This window comes from Giraffa tippelskirchi, chromosome 2, assembly GCF_054371585.1.
Source record: "Giraffa tippelskirchi isolate mGirTip1 chromosome 2, T2T-mGirTip1v1.2.pri, whole genome shotgun sequence".
Taxonomy (NCBI): domain Eukaryota; kingdom Metazoa; phylum Chordata; class Mammalia; order Artiodactyla; family Giraffidae; genus Giraffa; species Giraffa tippelskirchi.
The window spans coordinates 95,274,089-95,285,201 of NC_137276.1; the positions used below are offsets into that span (position 1 = coordinate 95,274,089).

General features: G+C 48.4%; 1 protein-coding gene across 1 annotated transcript; it reads right to left on the reverse strand.

Annotated features, from left to right (window-relative positions):
* Nucleotides 1-8,627: 8,627 nt before the first annotated feature.
* On the reverse strand, nt 8,628-9,632 carry LOC145539562 (proline-rich protein 23C-like). The gene is made up of 3 exons (XM_081573635.1): nt 9,626-9,632; nt 9,279-9,530; nt 8,628-9,172 (listed from the first exon to the last, which is right to left on the reverse strand). Exons 1-3 carry the CDS (start codon nt 9,630-9,632, stop codon nt 8,628-8,630), a joined length of 804 nt encoding a protein of 267 aa, XP_081429761.1.
* Nucleotides 9,633-11,113: the final 1,481 nt, after the last annotated feature.

Sequence of the window (11,113 nt, forward strand, 5' to 3'; positions counted from 1 at the left end):
AACATCAACTTATTAGCATGCAAAATGAGCACAACTGTGCAGCAGTTTGAACATTTCTGGCGTTGCCCTTCTTTGGAATTGGAATGAAAACTGACCTTTTCCAGTCCTGTGGCCACTGTGGCTGAGTTTTCCAAATTTGCTGACATACTGAGTGCAGCACTTTAAGAGCATCATCTTTTAGGATTTGAAATAGCTCAGCTGGAATCCATCATCTCCACAAGCTTTGTTCCCAGTAGTGCTTCCTAAGGCCCACTTGACTTCACACTCCAGGATGTATGGCTCTAGGGAGTGACCACACCATCATGGTTATCTGGATCATTAAGACCTTTTTGTACAGTTTTTTTTCTGTATTCTTGCCACCTCTTAATATTTTCTGCTTCTGTTAGGTCCTTACCATTTCTGTCCTTTTTGTGCCCATCTTTGCATGAAATATTCCCTTACTATCTCTGACTTTCTTAAAGAGATCTCTAGTCTTTCCTATGTATTGCTTTCCTCAATTTCTTTGCATTGTTCACTTAAGAAGGCTTTCTTATCTCTCCTTGCTATTCTTTAGCACTCTGCACTCAGATGGGTATATCTTTCCTTTTCTCCTTTGCCTTTTGCTTCTCTTCTTTTCTCAGTTATTTGTAAGGCCTCCTTGGAAAACTATTTTGCCCTCTTGCATTTCTTTTTCTTGGGGATGCCTTTGGTCATTGACTCCTATACAATGTTAAGAACCTCCATCCATAGTTCAGGCAATCTGTCTATCAGATCTAATCCCTTGAATCTATTTGTCACCTCCACTGTATAATCATAAGGAATTTGATTTAGGTCAAACCTGAATGGCCTAGTGCTTTTCCCTACTTTCTTCAATTAAAGGCTAAATTTTGCAATAAGGAGCTCATGGTCTGAGCCACAGCTCAGATCTTGTTTTTGCTGATTGTATAAAGTTTTTCTATTTTCAGCTACAAATAATATAATCAGTCTGATTTCAGTATTGACCATTTGGTGATGTCCATGTGTAGAGTCATCTCTTGTGTTGTTGGAAGAGGGTGTTTGCTATAACCAGTACATTCTCTTGACAAAACTCTGTAAACAAGCTGGTCCTTACCAAATGGGAGAGGGAAGGGGGCAAGTGCAAGAAGAGGTAGAGGATGGAGTCATATAAAATAGCAGGTATTGTTCAAAACAAGGAATGCTTGCCTTAATCTTGTAATAAGTTGTACCAGCCTGGGATCAGTAAAGATGTTGAACCACTGTCTATACACCTGAATCTAATCTGAAACTGTAAATCACCTCCACTTCAATAAATAACCCAATCTAGCCCATCCATCCATCCAGCAAACTCTACATGGGACCCTGCTGGGACTCTTCCTCTTACACTTTTAATCCCCTACTCCTCCCAGGGGCATTCAAGGTTTTCAATCCCTGAAGCCTCAGGATTGCTCTCACTGGCTCTTTAACCAAGTTTCCCCTTGTACCCCCATGACCCCAAAATTCCAAGCAGTTGCTTTATGTCTCCCCACAAACCATAAAATGCTAACATTCAGAATAATTTGACAAAGTCTCTGTCTTCAACCAGAGACACACAAAACAACACTCCTACCTTTTCAGGATCCAAAAAACTGCGGACTAATATCTTTAGTACTAGAAGACTTACCCACAAATCACTGACAGAAAGTTCCTACTTCTTGGTAAACTTCAGGAGTACTTCAATTGACACTAGGCTAGAGACATGGATGTCCTTATCCAACCCACAGTTCCACTTGGATAAAAGGAATATCCAATTAAAAGATGAGAGAAAGATAAGAGGCAAGTCAACAAAACAAAGACACAATACTCCCATGATTTGGAAACAGTTTTGTCTTTACTGGGATTCCCTGGTGGCTCAGATGGTAAAGAATCTGACTGCAATGCAGGAGATCAGAGTTCAATCCTTGGGTTGGGAAGATTTCCTGCAGAAGGGAATGGGAATACACTCCAGTACTCTCACTGGGGAATTCTATGGAGAGGAGCCTGGCAGGCTACAGTCCATGGGGTCCCAAAGAGTCAGAAAGGACTGGGCCACTAACACTTTTCACTTATCTCTATTGGTCAGTCAGGAGAATCAACCCATAAGCCATGGCTGACATGAAGCTCTTTTGCAGGATACCAGGTAAATCTAGGAATCACCTGTTTCTACGTGCCAGTCACAATGGGCAGAATTCATGTGGGGTCTTCTTTTTTTAATTTTAATTGAAGGATAATTCCCCTGGAGGAGGGCATGGCAACCCACTCCAGTATTCTTGCCTAGACTGAGGAGCTACAGTCTGTGGGGACGTGACTAAACAACTAAGCAGCAGCAGCAGCAAAAATAATTGGGTAATTAGTTACAATAGTGCCTTGGTTTCTGATATACATAACATGCATCAGGCATAGGTATACATACGTCCCCTCCCTCTTGAACCTCTCTTTCACCTCCAACCCCATACCATCCCTCTAGTTTCCCACAGAGCACCGAATTTGTGCTCCCTGTGTCATACAACAAATTCCCCATGTAGGATCTTAAAACAATTAAGAACACAGAATCTGGAGAATTAAAGACTTTTATGTGACAAGCAGATCTCTATTTTAAAAGCATCAGAAAAAAGAAATGGAAATGGTTGGGAGGGATAGGATGGCAAATTTTATTAAAAATCCACAAATTCAGCAACAGAGTTCAACCATTGCCAATCTCAGCATTCAGAAAGAGGAGGGAACATGATTTATCTAACAATTCTGTGTTTTGTATCCACCAAACAGTATGTCCACATTCTTCAGTGGATATCGGCTAGATTCAACACACTTACAAACATACACAAGAGACTACAGCAGCCATCCAGGAAAGCTCACACTGGGAAGAGTGTTGTCATAAACTAGCATGGACAATAGGGACAAAATCTAGTCAACAAGAGATTAAATAATTACTCTATTGGTGGGAATATGAGGGGAAGAGGCAGAGGTAGGGTGCCTGGAAAAGGATAGCTTTTGAGAGAAAAGTGCTGACAGTTGGGTTTGAAGGGAAATTAGGGTGGAGGTGGGATAGAAGTACTTCAGGGTGACCTCCCTAGAGACAAACCTTAAGCAGCTGTCTGAAAGCACGCGGTATTTCAGGAGGCTTTTCTTTGCCCAGGTGAGGTTCCTTGCTAGCGATCTAGCCACCTAGATACTAATCTTCAACTGATGCAAAATTCTGCAGCGCAGCATGCTTCCAATAATCATCTGGCTCTTGCCATGCTCGCGAAGTGGGTCATGTACACACAGCCATCATCAGAAGACTGTCCTGGTTCACACCATTGTAAGGCGGGTGTGCAGTTTACTGCAGGATCGGGCGTCTTCGCTCCTTGCCAGGAGGACTGTGAGGGCGCTGGTGGCGCTCGAGGGGACCCGGACTAGGAGAGGGTGGTAGAGGTTGGAGTGGTGAGTCGCGAAAGGCCTCTGGAGCTCCACGTCCAGGAGAGGCTTTCTCTGGTCTAGGGTTGGTCGCCCGAAGCCAAGACTTTGGGAAAGAGCCCTGTGTGTCTGGGTTGCGGAGAACAGTGCAGGCCGCCAGCAGCATTCATCCCATGGGGCAGGTACTCGGCATGCAGGTCCGCGTACTCCTCGTTGGCAGAAGAATCCTGGCTCCGGGGCTGTGTACTTGCCAGGAGGGCTCAGGACAGCAGCCTAGTTCCAAGATCTGTATCCACGTCCGAGCCCAGTAGGGCCTCGGGGACCAGCACGAGGAATGGATCTCCGAGAGACCCTTGTACCACGACGTGGACTCCGGCTTCAGCAGCAGGTCTACGTGCTCCAGGGGCAAGTGCAAGGCACAGCCGGCGGGCACACCAGCTCAGCGGTGGGTTCGCTCTCGGCCTGGGATTTCCTCCCGTCGTCCAGTTTGGGTGCCACCTCGGACTCGGGCTCAGGCTCGGATTCGGACTCCGGGCGCTCCTGCACCTCTGTTCGACAGCGGGGAGCTCGGTCCTGCACACTGTGACGGGTCTTGACCACAGGCGAGGAAAGCCAGAGAGGGCCGGCTGGACCCCAGGACAGAGCGCTGCTGGGGAGTCCTCAGAGGTCCCGGGCCTACTCCCGGGAGACCCACTGTCCACGCATCCACGGGAGTCGCGTTCGGCCCTTCAGCTCCCCGCTCACAGAAGCTCACTCCTTGGCGCAACCACCCCCAATGGCCAAAGTGATTACAAGCGAGGCCAGCTGAGCCTCAACCGCAATAAATATAATCAGCTCATCGAGGCTCCGCCCCCTACGAGGCTCCGCCCGGGAGAACTCACTGGACCTGCGCTGCCTGATTGACAGCCCTGGCTCAGGCTGGGAGTTCACCTTAGGGAACTACTTTTAGAGAACCACCCTAAGTTTTCGGGATCCGGAATGACCCTGCTGCTCTAAGGCTTGGCTTCCGGGGTCATGTGCTGTTTTCCCAAAGTGGACCTGAGGTGGAAAAGCTTAAGCCGAATACCCATTCCCTATCATGTCCCAAGGGCCTGTAAGTCACTATTCACATTTACTCCTCGCTTCAGGCACGTCCTGGCCTCTTTAATTTCGGCCCCGTAATAGAAGTGAGTCTAGGGTAGCATGTTGAAGTCTCCGAACTAGACGAGGACGCTCAGATCCTCCCAGCAGGATGCAAAGGGAAAGAGCTCTTGATAGAGGGAATCTTAATCAGCAGCTGCTACAGAATCAACTTCTACATCTATCCCTGGAGCACAGCGATGCTCATGGTGATCATTCCATCAACTGCACCAAAGGTTCACTTTCTCCACTTGGATCGAAACTACACCTGACAGGTGAAGCTGATAGAGCTCAAAGAACAGATAATGGAAAAGTCATTCACAAGGACAAAACCATCTGCCCAGGGGCCAGGAACCCGCAGAGCAGCACCTGCCAGGTCAGGCTCTACTCCAGGTCATTCAGGTGGGAGAGCTTTTGATTTCCCACCTGGAAAGTGTCACTGGAAAGGCCGGTCTACGCCACCCAACCTGGTGGTGGCCAAGCAAAGGTGTGGCTCAACTTTCTCTTCAATGTTTGTGGGGGAAAACCCCATATGGACTCCATATTTGAAGTCAAATTACATATTGACTTCAGGAATACTTGTGCATGGTTGCAGACCACAGTGAAACCACTCCATTCCCACCCCCAGTCCATTGAGTGTGTGCTGGCTCACTTTGTCCCTCTGCACACCATAAAGTCGCATGTATACTCTCATTCCTAGGGCAGCATTGAATTTCTTTTCACAGAATTCCATTTCCATCAGGCCTCTCTCCACGGGCATTGAACCTAGTAGTCTGTGATTGGCCGACACTGGCATCCACTGGTCAGTGCAGAGGATTCCTGGCTGCATCCCAGAACAACAAGTCACAATTCCTGCAGCAAGGGCCCTGGAATCAATCTAAGCCCCTTACCAAAGATTCCATTGGATGTCAAAACTGAAGATCAGCAACCTGTTTTCCTTCAGTGTTGGAGGAGTTCAGGTACAAGGGTGGTGGATCCTTAAGGTCAGAACCCTACCGGTTGCTGACAAAGGAAACAGGGGAGCGCCACATTCCAGGACCAGCCTTCAGGCATTTGCCTTGCACTACTGGTCACCATCAGTTCTCACGGCTGGAATTAACGTTTCCCTGACCAAGTGCCAACAAGTTCCCCTGAGGGGGTGATTTAGGTGTAGGTGTTGACAAGGTGCACAAGTCCTGGGGGCATGGAGGCTCTGCTGGAAGCCCGAGTTCCCCTGGGATGAACCTGGACACCAGAGGCACCAATCTCTATGATGCTAGATAATGGAGCAGATGCAGTGCTTGTGGTCTGGAGAAAGCGGGTACTGGGAGGTGGAGGAGGGGAGCTTAGGGGGAGGAAAGTGAGGTCCATGGGGCTGGAGACAGAGGTGGAGTGGGGTGGAGTGTAGCTCCTGGGAAGGCTGGTGGTAGTTTTGACAGCTCCATTGGATAAAAACAACCCACCCCAAACACAGGCAGAAGATCTGGATAAACTCCTTGGTCCAAAGAAGAAAGGCAGATGCCTAACAGACATGTGAAAAGATGCTTCAGTTCACTAGTTGTTAGAGAAAAACACTTTCAAAAAACCATGGCTTATCACCTCACACCTGTCAGAATGGCTGACATCTGAAAGTCTTCCAAAAGAAATATTCTCTAGGATATGAGGAATAGGCAATCCCCAAATGCTGTTAGGAATGACAACTGGGACAGCCACTGTGCAAAAGAGAATAAATGCTCCTCCAAGCACTACAGGTAGAGACACTGTGTCACCCAGACATTCCATTCCTGAATATACATCCAGAAAACAACAAAGACTCTCCTTAAAAGTGAGCCATGAACAGGATGTTGATAGCACAACTACAGAAAATAGCCCAAACATGGAAGCAACCCTAGTACCCATCCACAGAAAGAGATACAGGAGAGGAGGGACACATAAGTAAACTCACACACACACACACACACACACACACACACACACACACACCGAATGGACTATTACGCTGCCAAAAATAAGAGTGGATTTCTATTTTCAGGAAACTGGGCGAACCCAGCATCACTAGCATGCTTAGTGACAGAAGGCTGACCGAGAATGACAAATATTGTATGACATCACCACCGTGGAGAGTGTAAAGAAAGAACATGGATTAATGCAGGTGCAACAGTGAAACAGACTCAAAAGTAGAGTAAACAAATTAGTCCATATAAACTAGGAGAGGAAAGGAAGCAGGGGCAAAAAGAGGTGGGGTGAAGTCCTGCAAACTAGCATGTACTGTCTAAACAGGGAATGACTGCCTTGACTTTGTAATAAGTTGTACAGCCCCAGGATCGGGAAAGATGATGAATTGCTAGTAGTCCATCTTAATCTAATCTAAATGGTGAATCATCTCCACTTTAATAAATAACCCAATCAAACCATCAATACATTAACCCATCCATCAAACCCTAGACCGAACCCTTCTGGAATGCTCTTCCTCACCCATCTTCAATTCCTAAGACCTACCAGGGACATTCAAGGTTTCCAATTCCTGAAGCCCCAAATTCCTCTCATTGGCTCTTCTGCTAGGTTTCTCCATGGACTCCTAAAGAGTTCAAATTCCCAGTAGCTGCTTTATGTCCCCACAAATCAGGAAATATCAACAGTTGAAATACTTTGACAAAGTCTCTATCCTCAAGCACAGAGACACAAAACAAGACTTTGAAATTTTCAGGATCATAAACACTACAAACCATCATTTCAGTACTAGAACACTCACTTACAAATCACATAGAGAAAGCTCCTGCTTCATGATAATGCTAAAAGCACTTCCATTGACACCAGGCATGAGACCCTGGCAGCCCCTACCCAACCCACAGTTCTGCCCTTGGCAAGGAATATCCAATCAAAAGATGAAGGAAAGATAAGAGACAGGTAAGCAATACAAAGACACAATACTCTCATGATTTGGAGATACTTTTGTCTTTATTGGTCAGGCAGGAGAATCTACACATAAACCATGGCTAACATGAAGTTGTTTTTCAGGATAAGTCAGTCTAAGAACCAACTGTCTCTAAGTGCCAGTCACAATGAATAAAATACATGTGGGGTCTTTTTTTTTATTTTTTATAGGAGGCTAATTATAATACTCTTTCATTCTCCCAAGCATCAACATGAATCAGCCATAGGTATACATACGTCCTCTCCTTCTTGAACCTCCCTCCCACATCCCACCCATTCCACCCCTCTAGGTTGTAACACAGCATTGGATTTGTTCTCCCTGTGTCATACAGCAAATTTCCCATGTGAGTGTTTTAAAACAATTAAAAACACAGAATCTGGAGAATTATAGACTTTTCCATGACAGCAGATTTCTATTATAAAAACAATGGGAAACAGTGGGCTTTAGGGGAGGGAGTCACAAATTTTATGAAAAACCCACAAACCCAGTACAGAATTCAACCATTGCCAACCTCAGCACTCAGAAGAAGGAGGGCACATGATCTCTCTTCACAGTTCTGTGTTTGGTATCCAACAAACACTTTGTCCACACTCCTCAGTGGATATTGGCTAGATTCAACAGACACACACACACACACACACACACACACACACACACACACACACACACACACACACACACACACACACACACACACACACAAGGAACGACAGGGGCCATCCAGAAAAGTTCACACTGCACAGAAGTTCTCATAAATTAGAATGGACATTATGGACAAAATCTTACCAATAAGAGATTAAATATTACTCCATTGGCTGGATATGAGGGGAAGGGGCAGAGGCAGGTGCCTGAGAAAGCATGGCTTTTGAGAGAAAAAGCGTTGGCACTTGGGTTTGAAGGGAAATTGGGGGTGGGGTTGGGTAGAGATACTTCAGAGTGACCTCCCTAGAGAAAAACCTAAGAAGCTGTCTGACCTTCTGCAAGCATGCTGTATTTCAGGAGGCTTTTATTTGTCCTGGTGAGTTCCTTGCCAGTGTTCTAGTCAGGTAGATGCTAATTTTGCAGATGATGGAAAATTCTGCAACACAGCGAGCATCCAAAACTCATCTGGCTCTTGAGATGCTTGCCAGCGGGCAACTGTGCATGGAGGCCTCATCGGAAGACTCTGATCTGGTCCCCAGCCTGGTGGCGGGTGGGGATGGGATCAGTTCAATTGCAGGATCAGACTTCTCCATGCCTTGCAAGGAGGACCCTGAGGACACTTCGGGTGCTCCACAGGACTAGGACTAGGAGAAGGAGGTAGAGGTTGAAGTGGGGAGTCGTGGAAGGCCTCCTGCAGGTGCAAGTCCAGGTAATCATCGTGGTGAGAAGAGCCTTTCTCTGGACTAAGGTTGGTAGCATGACACCAGGGCTCTAGGAAGGAGCCCTGCAGCTCTGGGTCACGGAGAACAGAGACGGGGCTGCCTGTAGCATCCATCCAAGGCCAAGGAAAGTTGGCGTGCGGGTCAGCGTCATCCTCACTGGCCTCTTCTTGGAAGGCGATCTCTTGCATAGCTGGGCAGAATCCAGGCTCCAGGGCCATGTACTCGCTGGGAGGGCTCAGGACAGCGGCCGGCTCCAGGATCTGTACCCTCGGCGCTTCCACGTCCGAGTCCAGGAGAGCCTCGGGGACCAGCATGAGGATTTGATCTCCGAGAGACACCCGCACTACGGACGTGGACTCCGGCTCCAGCAGCAGGTCGACGTGCTCTAGAGGCAGATGCAGGGCAAAGCCAGTGGCCCAACCAGCTGGGCCACGGGTGGGCATTCTATGGGGGGCTCCGTCCCGTCGGCCAAGCTGAGTGCCACCTCGAACTCGGACTCAGGTCGGGCTCAGGCTCAGACTCAGACTCAAATTCGGACTCGGACTTCGGAAGCTCCAGCTCCTCGGTTCGGCGGCGTTTGGCTGGGCCGGGTCCTCCGGCCTGCGGTCCCCACAGATCGTCAGGGGAGGCGCTGGGACTGCGGGGCCAGCTGCCCATCACAACGACCGAAGGACGGTGCACCCGAGACTTGACAGAGAGCAATGAGGCGCTCGGTCCTGCTCGCTGTGACAGGTCTCCAAGACCTGTAAGGCAAACCGGAGCAGGCTGGCTGGGGCACAGGACCCGGTGATGCTGAGCGAGTCCTCAGATATCTGGGGCCAACTCCCGGGAGACTCACTGTCCATGCACGCAGGGCAGCCGCATTCAGCGCTTCAGCTCCCTGGTCAACGAAGCCCACTCCTTGGCACAACCACCGGCGATGGCCAATGTTGCAAGTGAGGCCAGAGCATCCAGCACCGCAATAAATACATCACTAGGCTCCGCCGCCTTCCAGGCTCCGCCCCGAGAACTCGCTGGACCTAATCTGCCTGATTGACAGCCCTGACTATGACTGGTAATTCACCTTAGAGAACTACCACTAGAGAACTACCCTAGGATTACCGGGTCCCCAAATGATTCTGCCACTCTAAGGCGAGGCTTCCAGGGTCACGTGCTTTGGTTTAAAAAAGCGGATCTCAGAAGCAGAGAAACTTAACCAGAAATCCCATTCCCTATCGAGTCCCAAGGAACTCTAGGTCCCTACTCACACTGACTTCCCGCCCCAGGTGCGTCCTGGCCCCTTTTATTTCGGCCCCAGCCTGGGGTTGAGTCTGGGATGGCATCCTGAAGTCTCCCTGGGCCGAACTAGTCAAGGGCGGTCAGATCCTTCAAGCGGGGTGCAAAGGGAAAGGGCTCTTGGAACAGAGGATGTTATCAGCATCTGCTTCAGGATCACCTTTTACATCTATCCCTGGAGCAGGGCGGTGCTCATAGAGAGAGTTCCAGCAACTGAACGAAAGGTTCACACCCTCTGCTAGGACAGAAACTACACCCAAGAGGTGGAGCTTTTAGAGCCCAAAGGACAGATGATGGAAACGTCAAGCAAGGAAGAACCCATCTGCCCAGCATCCAGGAACCCGCACAACTGCACCTGATCAGTCAACATGCTCAGAAGGCAGAGCCTTTGATCCACATGTCACTGGAAAGGTCTGTCTATGGCACCCATCCTCCTGCCCAGGCATAGGTGTTGCTCAACTTTCTCTCCAGTGTTTCCAGTGGGAAAACACCCCACATTGTCTTTGGAATGCAGAATACTGTCACAGGATTGCAGACAAGAGGAAAAGACCTCCCTGCCCACTCTCCTTTCAGCACATGCTGGCTCACTTTTATCTTTTCACACCATAGAATTTCCTGTATACTCTCATTCTTAGGATAGCATTAAATTCCTTTCCACAGAATTTTATTTATCAGGCCTCTCTCCAAGGACACTGAGCCTAGTGCTCTGTGATGGATGGGCACAGGCATCTTCTGGCCAATCAAGATAAAGCTTCAGATTCCTGGCCAGCTACCCAGGAAAACAGAACAGAATTCCTGCATTGAAGGACCCTGGAATTCAATGTAAGCCCCTCACCAACGCTGGATGCCAGTGTTGAAAGTCAAAACACTTCTTTCCTTTCAGCATTGGAGTGTTTCAGGTACCAGGGTGGTGGGTCTTCCAGGTCAGAACCCTGCTGGATGGTAACAAAGGCAACAGGGATACTCCAAATTCCATGGTCAGCCTTCAGCCTTTGCCATGCACTACTGGTCATAATTGGGTCTCGTGGCTGAAACTCCACTATCTCTGGCC

What these genes read in the sequence shown, in the direction of transcription:
- LOC145539562 (XM_081573635.1), bottom strand. An exon ending in TGAGCCCGACCTGAGTCCGA is followed by an intron (nt 9,173 to 9,278) that starts GTTCGAGGTGGC and finishes ATCTGCCTCTAG; the next exon opens with AGCACGTCGACCTGCTGCTG.